We start from the raw sequence: 19,925 nt of genomic DNA, 5'->3' as shown, positions 1-19,925 counted from the left end.
TATAATTTTTTATATAAAATATATTTAATATTTTACGAGTTTTAATTTTATATTATTAAAAATATAAATTATTATAAAATATATTATTTTAACCATTTAAAAGATAACAAATAGTTATAAATATATTATAAAATATATTATTTTTATTATTTTAAAATATTAATATATTCAAATTGAATCGAGTTAGATTCGGATTTTAGTCTAAAAACCGGGATGAGTTCGGGGCGAAAAAAAACTAAAATTCATCTAAGAGGAGAGAGACTAAATATAAAAATATATTTTCGGATCGAGATCAAAACGGCCAAAAACCCATTCCGCCCCGTGCCCATCCCTACCCGAAAGTCTCCTATACACAGAATTTCGAATAAAAATGTGAGTATCCGGATATCAACACCATAATGAATTGTTTAAGAGCATAATAAAAGCAAGAAATTTAGGTCGAAAATAAATTATCTCCCGTGCCCATCTCACAACTCCAGCTTTATTCGAACCGTTTTCATTTTAATTTTATTGGACTTCAACCTTGACCCACTAAAGAATGAAAATAAGGGATGGGGGCTCACGAAAAGTATCACTGTGAGGATGGGAAAGCCGAATAGGTGGACGATAGGGAAGGCCATTTTTTTGTTCAGAAAGAAAGATGAGACCAACCAAACAAAATCGAGACCCAAGGCCTAATGAATTCCGCTTTTGAATTCCGCCGGGCTGGTCACTTCCAAGAACAAAACCGTTGCGGAGCCTGAAAAATGGTCCTTAGTTCCTCACGGTTTCGCCCAGGATAATTTAATTAACCTGTGGTCGTCTTTTCTGTTTCTGTTTGTGTTTTTTTCTTCTTTAGGTTTAGGTATTTGTTGTTGTCGATGGGTCAAGCAGTGTCGACGGTGAAACTCACCAGCCGTGGGGATTGTAACCGTAGCCAACTGTCAAAATTGAAATCAACGGCTCTGATCTCTCCGATGCAAACTGAGGAAGCTGAAGAGCTTGAACGAAGTAGCATGGATGGATTATCTGATTTCATCTCAGTTCTACCGGACGAGTGTTTGGCTTGCATTTTCCAGTTTCTTAGCCCCGGTGACCGGAAACGCTGTTCTCTTGTTTGCCGCAGGTGGTTGAGGACGGAAGGACAGAGCCGTCACCGACTTTCCCTCAACGCACACTCAGATCTGCAACCTCTGATTCCTTCCATCTTCTCTCGCTTTGATGCTGTCACGAAACTGGCCCTGAAATGTGACCGTAGATCTGTTAGCATCGGGGATGAAGCGCTTGTTCTAATCTCGGAGCGCTGCCGGAACTTGACTCGCCTTAAGCTCCGAGCTTGCCGTGACTTGACCGATGCGGGAATGTCGGCATTTGCTAAGAACTGCAGGGGCCTAAAGAAGCTCTCGTGTGGATCTTGCACTTTCGGAGCTAAAGGCATGAACGCCGTGCTCGACCACTGTCCAGCACTCGAGGAACTCTCCGTGAAACGACTTCGTGGCATCATAGACGGAGCTGCAGCTGAGCCGATAGGGCCAGGGATGGAGGCGGCAGCGTTAAAAACAATTTGCTTAAAAGAGCTTTATAATGGACAGTGCTTTGGTCCGCTTATTATTGGTGCTAAGAATCTGAAATCCTTAAAACTTTTTAGATGCTCTGGTGATTGGGATAAGCTTTTCCCTCTTATAGTTGATCAGGTGACGGGTATCGTAGAGATCCATATGGAACGGATTCAAATAAGCGACATCGGTCTCGAGGCTATATCCAACTGTTCAAACCTGGAAATTCTTCACCTAGTTAAGACTCCAGAGTGTACGAACGCTGGACTTGAAGCTGTTGCTGGGAAATGTAAATTGTTAAGGAAGCTTCACATTGATGGATGGAAGGCCAATCGAATAGGTGACCAAGGTGTAATTGCTGTTGCAAACTCATGCCTTAATTTACAAGAATTGGTTCTTATCGGTGTTAATCTGACGAACATAAGTCTGGGAATGTTAGCTTCAAATTGTCAGAACTTGGAACGGTTAGCTTTATGCGGTAGTGATACAGTGGGTGACGCAGAGATTTCATGTATTGCTGCTAAATGTATAGCTTTGAAGAAGCTTTGTATTAAGAGTTGCCCTGTTTCAGATCATGGAATGGAAGCCCTTGCTAGTGGTTGCCCGAATTTGATTAAAGTGAAGGTGAAGAAATGCAGAGGAGTAACATCGGAGGGGGTGGAATGGTTAAGAGCAAACAGAGGATCACTCGCAATTAATTTGGATACAGGGGAACAGTTAGATGCAAGTGCCAGTGATGTCGGGGCACAAGATAATGCAGTTGAATTTCCTCCCATTGTAGCCAGTGCTTCTGCTATTGCTTCAAGCAGCACAGGTCGATTAACATCAACTAAGTTTCTAGGGCTTTTGAGTGGGAGAAGTATAGTGGCTTGCACTCTGAGAAGGTTCGCAAACAGTAACGGCAGCGGTTCTCATAGTTAATTTGGAGTGGAAGAGGCAAAGGTGGGAGAAAAAGCATTTTGGTTCTTGAAATGTTTATTTTGTTGTGCGTTGTAGTATCAGATTCGGGATTTAATTCAATGCTGTGTTCTGTTGATTGCCTTTAGAGTTGAATCTTCATCTTCAAAAGTGACGGTTTCTCTTATCTTTTCCTATATTTCTTCCGACGGCAGCACCCTAATACAGTAGCTAGATCATTGTATTTGTTTTGCTTCCGATTCTTTCTTGATGCATATTGTGATACGTATTTCAATTAGATTACAAGTTTTGTGTACTGCAACTGCTTGACTTAACGTAATCATATGTTTCTGAAAGTTATTTACAACCTCTGGTTTTGGCCCTGTGTGTTTGAATCATTGCAGCGCTTATCAACTTGTCTGTGTTATATTAACTAATTGTACGCATGAAGATCAATGCGAAAAATCCCGATTGGTAGGTATATCAATAAGATATCATCTGCAAAGTTTCTACCAAATCAAATGCCCGAGAGTTTTTGCTTTAAAAGCATGAAAGCCCAGTTTTACAAGAACTTTAACGTTATTCAATTTGCAATGTGTATCAGACTTAATGCAAACTTCAGACATTAGGGACGTGGCAGTCGAACTTGGTTCTATCATGCACATAGAAGACTCTAATTGTGCAGCTGAGCTTTGTTTGAGGTACATTGACCATTCCAAATTTCTAGAACCTGTGTATTTAGGGGAACAAAACTCAATTAGAAAAAATATTGTTTTTTAATTCTGAGTTTTTCGAGTCATGTTACCATTCGACTCGCAAAAAATTCAATATTTTCTAATTGAGTTGTTCGAGTCAAGTTATTATTTGACTCGATTTCAACTCAAAAATTCAAATAAAGGTTGAATCATAAAATACAACTCATTAACTTGACTAAATCCTATTTTTGACTTGACTCGATCAAACGTCCAGAATCTAATCGCAGATATCTCACTTTTTTTCTTCCATTACCTTTCACGCTCCAAATATTTGGTCTCCACTCCATTTTTATCAATCCATTTACTTCACTATGAAATTAATTTATATATTTATATTTTGAAGGGACAAAAGATATAGATATGGTTGAGAGATAGAGAGATGAAATAAAGATAAGTACTCAATATTAATGAAAATAACAGCCAACTAAAAGGCAAAAGCAGCATGATTCATATCGATTCAAAGAAAAGCAGAAAAATGTTGACGAATCCAGTTTACTAATAGTATCTTAAACTAAATCATCCTCGAGATGTTTATCCATACACCAATCTAAACTTTCCACTGATCTAAACCTTCAACAGAATCATAGTCTACTTGATATCAATTTATTCTGTTTTGTTCTCCTTCTCTACTCGTGGCTTTTGATATATAATAATTTGACTCAGGATTGTGCCATTTGTCATGATACCAAGTATCGAGCCCGCAAGAACTTCAAGGGAGTCAAGGATACCAAATATATAACCCAACAGTGTATATGCAGTTTTCTCATAACATGGCATGTGTACTAAATGAGTTTACATTTCCATAAGAAATTTGAGAAAAATTGGAAGTTCCATAATCTATCTTCTGGTTTCCCGGAGAAAAGAAAAGAAAAGGAAGAAAATTTGCTTTAGACAGAAGCAGATTGCTTCAAATGAGAATGGAGAACAGAAGAAACAAAGAGCCATGGAAATTTTTTAAACAAGTGAATAAATAAATTTAGAAGATGAAAGTATGATAGAAAAAGGATACCACTTAGTGGTGCTTTTTCCTGAATGCTGGTAAATACTCTCGCTGCAAGAGAAACAAATCAAATGAGTTTAGTTTATCCCTCGTCATTGGTACAGGAAAACACTACCTCTACGGCACTATCAACACTGGTACTCCAACTTAATTGAACAAAAAAGAAAACATGGATACTCCCAACAGCTCTATAAACAATATGTACTTACCAAGCGAGCCAGCAGTATTCATTAAGCATGTTAAGAAGCTGAGCTCCCCGGTGCTTTTGTTCTGCTCAAAGAATAATTGTTAATTAACAACACTAAAGAATTAGCTAACAAGTTAGATTGTACAGAAGTAGAAAGTCACAGAAGATGGACATGCAATAAGAAAGTAAGCCAATGGAACAGAGGAGCTCATATCACTTGCTGGAAACTGACCTGGATTTAGGAATATCTAGTTAAACAAATAGCAGTTTACTAGATAGAATCTATTGAGTCAGAAGTTCACTGAATTTACCAAGAAAGAAGCCTTTTATTTTAGTAGTTATGATCATAAATAGGTTGTGGTGAAACAGTGCAACAAAAAGTGAGCACTGATGATTTCCCACTCTTCGAACATAGTACAACTTTGTTTTCAAACTAACAACAGTAGATGCCTTAGATGCAAAAACACAGCGAGTATGATTTACAGGGGCAGACAAGCATGCAAATATGAACACAGGAACAACAAGAATGAAAGCCTTATACAGAAATGAGCTGTAAAAAAATATTTCAGAGAAATGTTTACACATTCTTTCCCTTTAATTAATAAGGAAATTTATGGAACTGTGGCAATTTCATAAACCAAAATGTTGGTGAATAAATTTTTACAGTTTAAGAGGACAAAGATTCAATATGGATGTTGATTTGTAGCAGCTTGCTGCTTCTTTGGATATAATACATACATTTTATCCCAAAAAAAAATCAATATGGAAAGTTCCAAGTAATACTTACAGAAAAGTTCTTCCATATTTGCGGTACCCTGGCAACAAAAAATATTGCATGCTGGGATACCTGTAGCAGGTCATGTCACATTATTGTATTGTTGTCCATGCAAAGCTCTATAATTGAAAAAAATAAAGTTTCTAAAAAGTATATATTAAAAAGCAGAAGTCTGTTTTTTTTTTGATAGAATAAGGCCTCATTAAAACCCCCTTCTTATCCTCCATGTTACAAACATAACATGAGGGAAAGAGTGCCTCTAACTTTTATTAATAGGAACAATAATACACCTCCACATCTCTACAACAACAACTTCTTACACAACAAAACAACCATAATTCTGAAAGCATAAAACACCCTAATACACTTTTAATAGTAACAACCAAGACAACACCTTAACAGTTACACAACTAAAATCAGCCTATGCCAGCTTTGGCTAATTCATCAGCTTCCCAATTAGCTGCTCTCGAGATATGCCTTGTGATAATACCCTTCATCTCCACAGTAGAAGCTATATCCGTTACCAAGGATTGGAACAAAGTAGAACTAAGGATCGGATTATTAATCCACTTCAGAGCATTTGAAGAGTCTGATTCCAAAATAAACCTCTGTTTTGAATAGAAATCAATTTCAACTTCCTCAATAAGAATCAACCCTCTTTTAATAGCCAAAAGCTCCGCGAGCAGAGGAGGACCTCCCCCAACCTTCTCTGAAAAAGACCCAAGCACCAACCCGCTGCCATCCCTAATCAAGCCACCTATACCACCCTTATCCCAATCTTTAACCATTGCACCATCAACGTTTACTTTTAAAAACCCTTCCGGAGGAGGACTCCACTTGGAAGAAGGAAGATTCTTCTTATGCGAATTGCCCAGTTGATCTGCAAGTTTTAAATCACCCATCAAAGAATCGAAATGAAAGTGAACATCCTTAACTGATGTTTCAAACCAAGAAACAGTTCTGAAACGTGTAATGAAGAACAACAACACTGGATCAACCTTCCCATTCTGAAAAATCACTTCATTCCTACATTTCCATACAGACCACAATACTGCTCTTGGAATAAACTTCCATATGTGAGATCGTGGCACTAGATCATCCCAGGCCATAAAGAAATCCATCAACGAACCAGGAACCACAAAGAAAACATTCCATAAATTTAAAAACTTAGCCCACAAGGCCCATACCACTTCGCAGTGAAGAAACAAATGAGCGACCGACTCATTAAACTTCCTGCACATAGGTCAAACAGAGTCTTCAACCCCAGTTACTCCTCTCTTCAGCAGTTCCTCTTTCACCGCTACTCTATGATGAGCAAGTTGCCAAACGAAAGATTCCACACGAGGTGGAGCTATTCCTTTCCAAACATATCTTTCCCAATTGCTTTCTAATTCAACATTACCTTCTCTATCAAAATAAGCATTCACACATGATTTTGCTATAAACAAGCCCTCTCCATTTCCCAACCAAATCCAACAATCTTCCTCAACTAGGGACAAAGAAGAGTTGTTCAACAGAGAAATAATTTGCAGCCACTGTTCAACCTCCCAATCTACCAAATTCCTTCTCGTTTGAATATCCCAAACCCAACCCGCATCAGAATGCAATCTGAATTCTGCAACCTTACCCTCTTTATTATTCGAAAGAGCAAATAACCTTGGAAACCTATCTTTAAGAGGAACCGAACCCAACCAAACATCATGCCAAAACTTAAATGTTTCTCCATTTCCTGCTCTAACACACAAATTTCTCCTAAAACAGTCCCCAAATGCATCACATGAGAATAAATTCTTAACAATTCCTCTCCAAATCCAAGAAGTACGAGCTGTCCAAGAATTCCGAATCATCAAAGAATTAGGATCCAAATTGTAGACACAGCACAAAACAGATTTCCACCAAGAGTTTTTCTCTGCAGCAAATTTCCACACCCATTTCCCCAAAAGAGCCCTGTTTAATAACAGATTCGGGATCCCTAAACCCCCCAACTTCTTAGGCTTACACACCAAATCCCACTTAATCCAATGAATGTTCTTTTTATCTGATGCTCCCCCCCATAAAAACGATGCCATGATAGAGTTTAATTTGTTGAGAACGCTACTAGGGATTCGAAAAATAGAAAGGTAGTATATTGGAAGAGAGCACAAAACGGATTTGACCAAGACAGCCCTTCCAGCCAGAGATAAAGACTTGGCCTTCCAACCAGCCAAACTCTTATAAAATTTTTGAACTACCGGTTCCCACATGGAAAAGGAATTCCTCTTGGCCCCCAATGGAGGACCTAAATACTCCGATGGAAAAACTCCCTTTACACACCCTATTTCCTTTGCCCATGAAACTAACTCCTCTTCTCCCACGTTAATTCCAAAAATTCTACTCTTGGACAAATTCAACTTCAAACCCACCAGCAGTTCATAAATTAGAAGCACCCTCCTAATATTCACCAAGTCATGACTAGAAGCCTTACTAAAAATTATTAAGTCATCCCCGAATTGCAAATGAGATAGCATGAAAGAACGATCATTAAAGCCTAATTGAAAACCCGAGAAAGACACGTACTATGTACAAAACAATGTTTTATGGATACAATATGGACCGTGAAAGATGCCACTCACATATAGAGCTTCAAAAAGAACAGGATCAATTTGGCCAGCTAAGACCGTTGGTGCTATGGCACAGAACCTGAAACACCATCATGTTAAGGAAACATATATATTTCCTGCAGATCATAGGTAAAAATGAAACCCCGAACAATAGAAAAGAAAAATATAACAGAGAAACAAGCAGGATACAGCAGTGCCCTGATCCATGTTGAGATGCCAAGGGGTTGCGAAAAGTAGTAAATAACCACAACTAAGATTATTGCTGTAAGAGAAGAAAAATCAGATCAAACATTTCAGGAGGCAATATTAAATTTCTAAGATATAGTATGAAGATGAAAAGAAAAAATAACTGAACCAACCAAAAGATGAACATGTTTGTAGAGTTGCAAAGGTACGAAGTCTGCTATCATATTACAGAAGTAGAGAGTTTAACGAGTTCAGAAAATATACTGGTTGGTTTAAAAATTATGTATACATAGCATATTAATTTTTCAGTTCCAGTTCTAATTTATCTATCAACATGCAACCACACACATGCAGACCATGCATGCATGCATGTATCATGTATGCACAAGTGGAGAAAGGAACATGAAACTGGTTTGTGATTGCCGGATATTAATATGCATGTTACACAACAATCAAGTTTTCATTAGCATGCATCGATGGAATAGCATTCAAAGCAGACAGTTGATAAGAAAAACGACTCCAATTCCCATTATCCTTTTAAAAGAGATGACCGAGATTTAAAAATTTCTTCTGACACAGAGAAGTTCACAGTAACGACAGAAATGAAAAATAAAATAAAGGCTAGATTTACCTTGGATCAAAAGAAATACCAACTCCCCATAAGCTGAAAAGGGTAGTCCTGTATTTAGGCAATATGCCAAAGCAATGGTATAACCAACTACTTCAAGCTCAAAGGCTATAAGACTAAGTCCTCTAACACTTCTATGCTTCAAAATTTTCATTATCTGCAATGGTTACGACAATAGCAGCATTAATCAAGCAACACATTCATAAGAAAAGACAGTAATTGATCTCAGTTCAGAAATAACATAAGAATCACTTATTGACCCCATATCTACACAAAAGAGCATTACTTTATAAGAAAACTAAACGATCTCGATAAATTTAGCAATAAAAAAAATCTCGGAAAGAGATAATTTATCTCTGAGATCAGCGAGGAGTTAGCAAAAGATTTGATATTTACAAAGAAGTGGAAAATCCCAAACGGCCAATCAGATAAAAGGGGGGGTTTGGTAGCGGAAGAAAGGAAAAAGAGAGAAAGAGACCTGAGGGAGTTTGACGGTGGTGGAAGCGGCGACGATGGCGTATCCGAGGAGCTTGGAGACGAGAGGGAGCAAACAGTCCTGGGAGGGAAGCTGCCATTCTTTAGAGATCCAACTGCGCAGCTAAGATCGATACCTAGGTAATCCATTCCTTTTGCTTTTGCTTCTCCTTGGATACGGGGATAGGGACAGAAACAATAATTTCTAAAATTATAAGACGGTAAGGGTATCATATATAAAAATATTTAAAATTATAAATAAAGTTAATATTTCATAGAAAATTGATATAACACCTTAATTTAAATCTAATTAAAAATCATAACATATGAGAATTTTTTTTCTAAATCCCTAAATTAATTTTGGTGGCCAATTTAAAAATACTGAAAAAATTATTGCCACATTCTAAAGCCTTAGAATGCTCAGGGATTAACTGACAAGTAGACCAAAAATTCTTTAAATCTTATTCTCTCTTCTTTTTCCCCACCTCGGGCGTGGTCTGTTCCTTCTTTTTCTTTTTTTCTTTTCACAAAACCTAACCATCGTTCATTTACTCCTCGCCGTGCCGCCGCCCTTCGCAGCACTGCAATACTCCTCGAAACATCCCCAAGTAAACTTTGACCGTATCTGAATTTAATCAACCGTACCCTACCACTGTGGCACGTCCTGATACGTATCCCATCCGTTCCTATACTATCCCCGTACCAAAAACATATCAGATACTTGAAATGGAGTTCCTTTGTCGTCCTCGTGCTTCATAGTCATTCGTTATACTTTTTCTTTTCACCTCTCTGTTTCTTCTATGGATTTAAATGCCTCCTTAATTAATACGGAAACAGAGTCACTTGCGAGTATTTTTCACTTGGCCATTGCCGAATAATTCCTAAAATGGTATTATTGTAAAGGATTCGGGGCTTAATCAGGAGGTTAAGTTGAATAATTATTGTATTATTTGAAAAAATATTTAAATTGAAATATTATTAAAATTAATTACATTTTTCATTAACATAAAGAATGTCTTAACTCTTAAGGTTGGTTCGGTTCATTTAATTTTTTAAAGAGTTAATTATAATTTGATTTGATCGACTCTTGAAATTTATAATGATTTTATGTTTTAATTTTTAAAATTTATTTTAATATAGTAATTTTATTTTAAAGTTGTTTGGACTAAAAAATTTTAAAATATTATTTTTTAAGTAATACAAATAATATGATTATTATATAATACTTTAAGTTATTTTTATTACTAAATGTGAAAATTTTATATTATAAAAATTAAAATTAATTATAAAATAAATTCAATTTAAATAATCATAATTTTTAAAAATTTGAACCAAAATTAATTATAAGATAAAAATAAAATTTCAGTTCAAATAGTTATAACTTTTAAAATTTGAACCGTAAACCATTGAAACACATCGATTTAATGCAATTCATGATTGATAGGATTAGAAAGACATACAATTAAAAAGACAATTGTTGAGTTAATCGATTGACTGAATCGGCCAAGAGGGGGTGAATTGGCAATAAAATTTTTGGTGGAAGCTTTTGCAGTAAATTGAAAGAAATTGCACAGCGATTTAGAGTGGTTCGACTTTATCAACCAAAGTCTACGTCCACTACCTTAGCTATCCACACTAAGGATTTTCCAACAAATTCACTAATTTGTTCTTTCTTTTGAGGCCAAAGAGATAACCTTACATCTCCCTCAAGAATGTACCCCAATTCTTGAGAACACTCTTTTCTCAAAGAGAAATACAAATTTGCAAACTTACAAGGAAAACCTCACAAGGTAAGATGTTTGCACAATTCTAGAACAAGAAATGAACACCCACAAATAATTACAAATGAGCACAAATGGTGTTCTTTGAAAGCAAAATGAATATTGAAAGGAAAATTGGCTTGATTTGCACAAACTTGGTGTTTGAAGCTTTCTCTCTTGTTTCTCTATAATTTCTTGTTGATCAAGGGCTTCAGAACTTGTTTAAATACACCTTGAATCACTTCTGAACGTTGGGGATGATTAGTGAAGATCATATAGCCGTTTTAGTGTGAAAACAATTAATAAAACAGCTTGGAGCGTGGGGGGAATCGGTACCCCCTATGGGGAATCGGTTCCCTAAGTGTAAAATTCAAATATTTCGACCGTTATACAAGGGGGGAATCGGTACCCCTGGGGGGAATCGGTTCCCTCCGAGCATACTGGAATTCTCGGAGCCAAACCATTCAGGGGGAATCGGTACCCCCTTAGGGGGAACGTTCCCTCTGAGCAATCTAGATTTTTAGCTTTGAAATGGTTCGAAATACTTTGTAAAATTATTTTGAAATTGTTTTAAGATTAAAACTTAATTTTACACTTTGAGTAAGGATTAAAATGATCTTTGAAAGATTTGGAGTAATGTTTTGATATTCGAATAATTCTATCGAATATACTTAGAAAATCATTTGGAAAATCTTAAAATTCATTTAACTTAATTTGTTATATCGAAATATCAAAATGTTTTCAACAATCTCCCCTTTTTGATATAACAAAACATTTTAGTAATTTTAAGATTTTGAAATCAAGTTTTGAAATTACTCCCCCTTACTTTAACACTTCTCCCATTTATCATTTAAAAACACTTTAACACTTCTCCCCCTTTTTGTTAAATCAAAATGACATTTTAAAGAATTTAAACAAGGTTTTGAAATCAGTTAGCCAATTGATTATATATAATATAAGCTGCTAAGATCACAAGCAAGAGAAACGTTAGCCATTAATTTCATAATCAATATTCATAATTAATGTGAAATGGCAAAATTGGTCATATATCTAATCATGAAGTAAATGATGCAATAATGAATAAATTTAATCACACCAAATAGATAATTTCTAACCATTCATAAATCCCAAACAAATTCAAAATTAATCAATCCACAAATTCAAACATTCCAAAATATTCAAAATGTTAAAACAATAAGTTTGGAGTTCAAAGCAAAACATTGAATCACATATCCGGATCAGGAGGAGGAAAACGAGTTCGCATAACGACCATTTCGTTAGTGAGGTCATTAATACGTGCGTTGGTTGCTTCATTATTTGCACGTATTTCCCGAAGAATTTCTAATTGTTGAGCTCCCATTGTGGATAAATGGGACTCTATAGAAGTAAAGCGCGAATCCATAGTAGCGTATCGAAAATCGAATGTCTCCATAAAGGATTGGAAATATGGAGGCATTGGATGTGTTTGTTGTGCTTGCTCTTCGGGCTGCTCCTCGGGCTGCTCAGGCTCATCTTCGGCTTCATCGATGTCTCGCATTAATTGCTCAAGCTCGAGATCTTCTTCAGCTTCGGGTGGAGCTTGTGAAGAACTAGCTCCCGGAGTATTTACAGAAGATCGAACCCATTCACCGGTTTCCTTATCCTTAATCCATCCCGCTCTCGTTAAGGAAAGAAGGTTAATTTGTTTCTTAAGGGGAAAAAACGGCATCTAGACCGACTCTAAGTCCAGCTTTGGAAAACAGATTACTCAAAATGCAACCGTAAACAAGAGATGAACAGAGTTTTTTGTTAGGAACAAGATTTACGGTTTCAACAATTTCAGCAAAAATAATCTGAGATAGGTTGATTTTAATATTGTTTTCGAAACAATGTAACCACCAAAGATCTAAGGCTCTAAGAGTAGAATAACGACCTCCGGATGGTCGAAACCACCAAGAAATTATTAGATGAAGAAAACGTTCATGAAGGTCTAAGACACTTGCACTATCCCTTCTTTTATAACGAGATTCTAAAACCTGTTTTTCATATGAAATACCATCATTATCTAATCCGAATGTATTGGCTATGTAAGCCAAGTCAATATATAAGAATTGTCCTAGGAGGTATGAACGAATTCCTATGGTTTCGGTTTGGTTTTTAACACAAACGACATTAGAATAGAAAATACAAACAAGTTGATGGTAAACGATGGGTTCAAGATCAAAGAGTTTATCAAATTTCCACTCTTGTAAAAGAGGAAGATATTTAAAATTAATAGCTAACATAGCTTGACGAGAAGGAATACGTTCTTCCCGGATTTTGTAAGAGTCGAAATATTGATAATACCAAAAACGATGATTTCTAGGACCAGGATGATTGAAGTACAAATTTTGGATAGTAAAATTAGGATCAATGGGATTAGGATTAGGAATTGGATTTTGAGGATTTGGAGGTGGATTTGGTTGACGGTGTGAGCGACTAGATGATGACCTAGCACGTTTAGGATTGGACATGGTTTAGGAAATCGTAATAGAATGGATAACCTGCAATTTAGAAAACACATATATGCAATTCAATCAATCCAAAACTCAATTGAGTCCTCAATATTTCAAGGTTCTCTAAATCAATCCTAATGGGCAAAGTTTTTGAAAACTTTTGAAAAATACGGTTTTGAGAAACAATATAGTTTTCATAACAACAACATAATTCAATCAAAACACAATAATTTGAAAATCAACATTTTTTTCGAAAATTTAAAAAATATTTGGAAAAATTCTTGTGTTTTTGATGAAATTAGTTGTGATATCTAGTTTCTAATCACTAAACAATCAATGCCCGATATAAAGTTCATCTTAGAACTAATTAAAACTAGTTCTATGTTCATAAATTGATGAAATAGAAGTTTTGGAAAAATACCTTGAAGGATTTCGGATTTGAGTGAGATTAGATGAAGTTTTCACGTTTTTGATGATTCCAACAGGTTTAGAAGATGATATTTGAAGTGATTTCCGATTAAGAACGTTGATTTGAGGCAAGAATAGAGATAGGGAGAGAGTTTAGAGGAAACAGCGACAAGGAAGAAAAGGGTTTTAAACAAAAAATAAGGGTTCTGCCGTGTTTAACCAGAACCCCAAGGGGGTATCGATTCCCCTGTGGGGGGAATCGGTTCCCCTTCAAAGGGGGAATCGGTTCCCTCAAGGGGGGATCGATTCCCTCTGCACCAAAATGCTAAAATATGATTTTAAACACCCAAAATGCTAAATTAATTTTCTCTAGTGGTATTGGCAACTCATATATTGAAAATTAATCATGTTCAAACAATTCAATTAATCTTTAAACGATATTTGAACATAAAATTAATTTTTCATCACGAATCATAAACTCCCCCTAACTAATAGCAATGAATGCAATCAAAAAATTACTATTATAAGCATTTTTCATTTATTATTAAAAGTGCTAAAATTATTTTATACACTCAGTGAAGATAGATTAGTCAAACCTAATTCTCTCCTAAGTGTCCAAAATCGTTCATTGTCTAAAGGTTTTGTAAAGATATCCGCTAATTGGTGCAAAGTATCAACAAATTCTAAAATTACATCTTTCTTAGTGACATGGTCTCTAATGAAGTGATGTCTTATTTCAATGTGCTTAGTTCTAGAGTGTTGGATGGGATTTTTAGTGAGACAAATAGAACTAGTATTGTCACACTTGATAGGAATGGTACCTACTTCAATTCCATAATCAAAAAGTTGTTGTTTCATCCATAAAACTTGTGCACAGCAACTACCAGCTGAAATGTATTCGGCTTCAATGGTAGATAATGCAACACAATTTTGTTTCTTTGAAAACCAAGAAATTATCATATTTCCAAGGAATTGGCAAGTACCGGAGGTGCTTTTCCTATCTAATTTGCATCCTCCATAATCCGCATCAGAAAAAGCATGCAAGCTAAAGCTAGAGTCTCTAGGATACCAAAGTCCTAGACTATGAGTGTCTTTAAGGTATCTAAAGATTCTCTTAACAGCTAGTAAATGTGATTCCTTAGGACATGATTGAAATCTAGCACATAAGCAAACACTAAACATAATATCGGTCTACTTATAGTTAGATAAAGTAGAGATCCAATCATTGACCTATATAATTTGAAATCTACATATTTACCTCCTTCATCTAAGTCAAGCTTTGTTGAAGAGCTCATTGGAGTGTCATGAGGTTTCCCATTTTCCAGTCCAAACTTCTTGAGCATATCTTTACGTACTTAGCTTGATTGATGAAGATGCCATCTTTTCTTTGCTTGATTTGGAGTCCCAAGAAAAATGAGAACTCCCCCATCATGCTCATCTCAAACTCACTTTGCATTAGCTTAGAAAATTCTTGGCAAAGAACATCATTAGTAGAACCAAATATTATATCATCAACATAAATTTGAACTACTAATAAATCTTTACCTTTATGCTTCAAAAACAATGTAGTGTCAACCTTCCCTTTTGAAAAACCTTTTTCAATTAAAAATTTGACAATCTTTCATACCAAGCTCTAGGAGCTTGCTTTAAACCATAAAGAGCTTTTGTCAATTTTAAAACATGATCCGGAAAATTTGAATTTTCAAAACTGGAGGTTGTTCCACATACACTTCTTCTTTTATAAAACCATTTAAAATGCACTTTTAACATCCATTTGATATAATTTAAATTCATTGAAACATGCAAATGCTAATAACATTCTAATTGCTTCCATCCTAGCTACGGGAGCGTATGCTTCATCATAGTCTATGCCCTCTTATTGAGTATACCCTTGAGCAACAAGTCTAGCCTTTTTCTCACTATATTACCACTCTCATCAAGCTTATTCCTAAATACCATCTAGTACCTACAGTAGATTTATTACTAGGCCTTTCAACTAATGTCCATACTTTACTTCTCTCAAATTGATTTAACTCTTCTTGCATAGCCATAATCCAATGTTCATCATTTAATGCTTCTTTAATATTCTTAGGCTCTATGCATGAGATAAATGCAACATAATTACAAATATTTATAAGAGAAGATTGAGTTGTTACCCCTTTTGATGGATCACCTATAATTTCACCATCCTTGACATAGTTGTACTCTCTTGGATAAGATACTTCCCTTTCTTCAATGGTTGGATTCTCAAGAGGATCATGAGTTTCCTCATTTTTCGTTTCTTCCTTTGATGATGGTTCTCCAACGTCATGTCTAACGTCATTTGTATTTATAACACCTACATCATCATTCACACAAGAATCCTTCCTCGGAAGGGGATTATCATCGAAAATAACATGTATAGACTCTTCTACAACTAAAGTTATTTTATTAAATACACGATAGACTTTAGAATTTAAGGAATAACCCAGAAAATTCCTTCATCACTTTTAGCATCAAATTTGCCAAGGTTTTCTTTACCGTTGTTTAAAACAAAACATTTACATCCAAAAGGATGAAAATAACTAATGTTAGGCTTTTTATTTTTGAAAATTTCATATGGAGTTTTCTTTAAAATTGGCCTAATCATTACTCGATTTACAGCATAACAAGCGGTATTTGTGGCTTCCGCCCAAAAATATTTTGGCAAATTATTTTCACAAAGCATGATTCTAGCTATTTCTTCTAAAGTTCGATTTTTCCTCTCAACAACTCCATTTTGTTGAGGGGTTCTAGGTGCTGAAAAATTATGGCTAATACCGTTAGAGTTACAAAATTCAGTAAATCCAAGATTTTCAAATTCAGTTCCATGATCACTCCTAACACTAGTTATAGAGTAACATTTTTCATTTTGGATTACTTTTGAAAACATGATGAATTGTTCTAATGCTTCATCTTTAGTATTTAAAAATAGAACCCAAGTATATCTAGAATAGTCATCTACCAAGACAAATGCATATTGTTTTCCACCCAAGCTAATAGTTCTAGTTGGCCCAAAAAGATCTAAATGGATCAATTGTAAACTCTACTAGTTGATACATCATTAATGGATTTAAAAGAAACTCGCTTTTGTTTTCCTTTAGCACAAGCATCACAGATTTTATCATTATCAAATTTAAGCTTAGGCAACACTCGAACTAAATCACCTTGAATTAGCCGTTGCAAAACACTCATACTAGCTGTCCTAGTCTCCTATGCCATAACCAACTATCATGTTCATCCTTAGTAACTAGGCACAAATTAGTCATATCAATAGAATCTAAATGCACCATGTAGATATCCCTATTTTATGACCAATAAGCATAATCGAAAGTAGATGCAATGTCAATCAATTTTGTAATCATTTAAAATAAAACATTGTATCTTTTATCAAATTTATTTTTTCAAAAAATTATGCTTTTAACCCATTCACATATAAAACATTATGCAATGTTGATTATAGAGAGTAAGAGCACATGTATAAAGTTTTTGAAAATGTTATGCATTAAAACTTTATAATATTTAAACAAAAATCTATGCATAAACATTAAAAATTTCAGATCAAAATTTTGCAAAACCGAAGTTCTTGAAAAATCAATATCAATTATTAAAGAGATATCAATTACATTTTAAAAACAATTTTGACCAAAAATTAATATGATGAACTAGATTTAAAAAAAATTACCAAAAATTACCATGTTCATCATACAATATTTTTCAACATACATGAGACAAAACATAATCATTTAGAATTATTTAACATTTAAAACCTCATGATGCATAGAATAAATGAGCAACCAAATAAAAAAAAAAAATTAAGTTTAGAGGTTACCCATTACTTTTTCATGTGTGGCTAGAGCATCTTGAATATCATCAACTTCATCACCATTGCTCTCACACACCTACAAGAGACATTTAAGTAGATTTTGGTATCCAAATTGCTTTGGATCCTTGAACATTAGTTTAATGCCTCTTGTTCCATTTGGAATCCATACTTGTCTAATTTTAAATCGTTTTCCTTTCTTTAAAGGACAAGTATGTTCCTTATGACCATGATAATGACAATGTGAATATATTGTCATTATTGAACTAGATGAATTATTTAGAATGATCTCTTTTTCTTTAGTTAAACATTCAAGCTTATCTTTTAAATTGAAATTTTCTTTTTCAATACTTTCAAATTTCATTTTTGAGAGTTCTAAATCCTTCTTCAAGATTTCATTTTGATTTTCAAAATCCATTTTCATTTCTAGAAGAAGTTTGTTTAATTTGAAAATTTCTTTTTCAAAGTTTTCAGATTTTATTTTTAAAAGCTCTAACTCATTTCTCAACATTTCATTTTGATTTTCCAAGTCTGTTTTAGCTTTCAAAAGAAGATCATTTTTAGCAATAAATTTAGAAATCAATTTATTGTATTTGGAGTTCATGGTCTCAAACTCCGAAAATAATTTATCATAAGCATCTTGTAACTCATTAAAAGATTTTGAATTTGATATATTTTAGTTAGAAGATACCTTTGGCTCTGTGAGAGCTAATAGAGACATCACTTTTATTGGTTCTTCTTCTTCCTTGTCTCTATAGATCTCCTCAAGCTTATCCCACATTTTCTTGGCACTTGAACAAGAAGAAACTCCTTTATATACATTAGGATCAATTGCACAACACAACATGTGCATAGCCTTTGAGTTTTGTTGAGCTTCATTCCGTTCTTGAATACTCCACTTCTTTGCCTTCTTAGTAGGAGAGGAATATCCTTTCTTGATTATCATCCAAGCTTCCATATCAAATGCTTTGATGAATATCATCATACACCTCTTCCAATGATGATAATTTGTTCCATTGAAGTGTGGAGGCACGTCAATTGGTCTGGATTCTTCCATGGAGAATAAACCGGAAGTGGACACCATCTTTATCGATTTAACTCTTCCCGGATCGACTCAAGAGGCGATTAAACCTTTAAATGAGTTAGGCTCTGATGCCAATTGTTGAGTTAATCGATTGACTGAATCAGCCAAGAGGGGGTGAATTGGCAATAAAAATTTTGGTGGAAGCTTTTGCAGAAAATTGAAAGAAATTGCACAGCGATTTAGAGTGGTTCGACTTCATCAACCAAAGTCTACGTCCACTACCTTAGCTATCCACACTAAGGATTTTCCAACAAATTCACTAATTTGTTCTTTCTTTTGAGGCCAAAGAGATAACCTTACAACTCCCTCAAGAATATACCCCAATTCTTGAGAACACTCTTTTCTCAAAGAGAAATACAAATTTGCAAACTTACAAGGAAAACCTCACAAGGTAAGATGTTTGCACAATTCTAGAACAAGAAAGGAACACTCACAAATAATTACAAATGAGCACAAATGGTGTTCTTTGAAAGCAAAATGAATATTGAAAGGAAAATTGGCTTGATTTGCACAAACTTGGTGTTTGATGCTTTCTCTCTTGTTTCTCTATAATTTCTTGTTGATCAAGGGCTTCAGAACTTGTTTAAATACACCTTGAATCACTTCTGAACGTTGGGGATAATTAGTGAAGATCATATAGCCGTTTTAGTGTGAAAACAATTAATAAAACATCTTGGAGCGTGGGGGGAATCGGTACCCCCTATGGGGAATCAGTTCCCTAAGTGTAAAATTCAAATATTTCGACCGTTATACAAGAGGGGAATCGGTACCCCCTGGGGGGAATCGGTTCCCTCCGAGCATACTGAAATTCTCGGAGCCAAACCATTCAGGGGGGGATCGGTACCCCCTTAGGGGGGAATCGGTTCCCTCTGAGCAATCTGGAATTTTTAGCTTTGAAATTGTTCAAAATACTTTGTAAAATTATTTTGAAATTGTTTTAAGATTAAAACTTAATTTTACACTTTGAGTAATGATTAAAAATGATCTTTGAAAGATTTGGAGTAATGTTTTGATATTCGAATAATTCTATCGAATATACTTAGAAAATCATTTGGAAAATCTTAAAATTCATTTAACTTAATTTGTTATATCGAAATATCAAAATGTTTTCAACAACAATCATGGTTGATACATCGGTTTAGTTGGATTTTGTTGATTTCTTTACATATCACCTTAATCAGTTCAAGGTTGTCCAAGCAGTTGTTCTTACAATTACTATAAAGCAAATTAGATGGTTTATTTTAATTAAAGAAAAGTAGTTACTTTACTACAATAATGCTTATGCCTAATTGTCTTGCACTTCAGTAAAGTATAATGACTA

General features: G+C 34.8%; 1 protein-coding gene and 1 pseudogene across 1 annotated transcript; one reads left to right on the top strand and one right to left on the bottom strand.

The window, feature by feature from the left end:
- Positions 1-637: 637 nt before the first annotated feature.
- LOC120191050 (F-box protein At1g47056-like) lies at positions 638-2,683 on the top strand. The gene has a single exon (XM_039194055.1). It carries the CDS (start codon positions 861-863, stop codon positions 2,454-2,456), a length of 1,596 nt encoding a protein of 531 aa, XP_039049986.1. The 5' UTR covers positions 638-860; the 3' UTR covers positions 2,457-2,683.
- A 1,025-nt stretch (positions 2,684-3,708) lies between these two features.
- LOC120191014 lies at positions 3,709-9,202 on the bottom strand (annotated as a pseudogene).
- Between the last annotated feature and the right edge of the window lie 10,723 nt (positions 9,203-19,925).

Source organism: Hibiscus syriacus, unplaced genomic scaffold (genome assembly GCF_006381635.1).
Source record: "Hibiscus syriacus cultivar Baekdansim isolate YM2019G1 unplaced genomic scaffold, ASM638163v2 tig00116964_pilon, whole genome shotgun sequence".
In the NCBI taxonomy this organism is placed as follows: Eukaryota; Viridiplantae; Streptophyta; class Magnoliopsida; order Malvales; family Malvaceae; genus Hibiscus; species Hibiscus syriacus.
The sequence above is the reverse complement of the archived record's forward strand: the minus strand, read 5'-3'. Positions and strand labels throughout refer to the sequence as shown.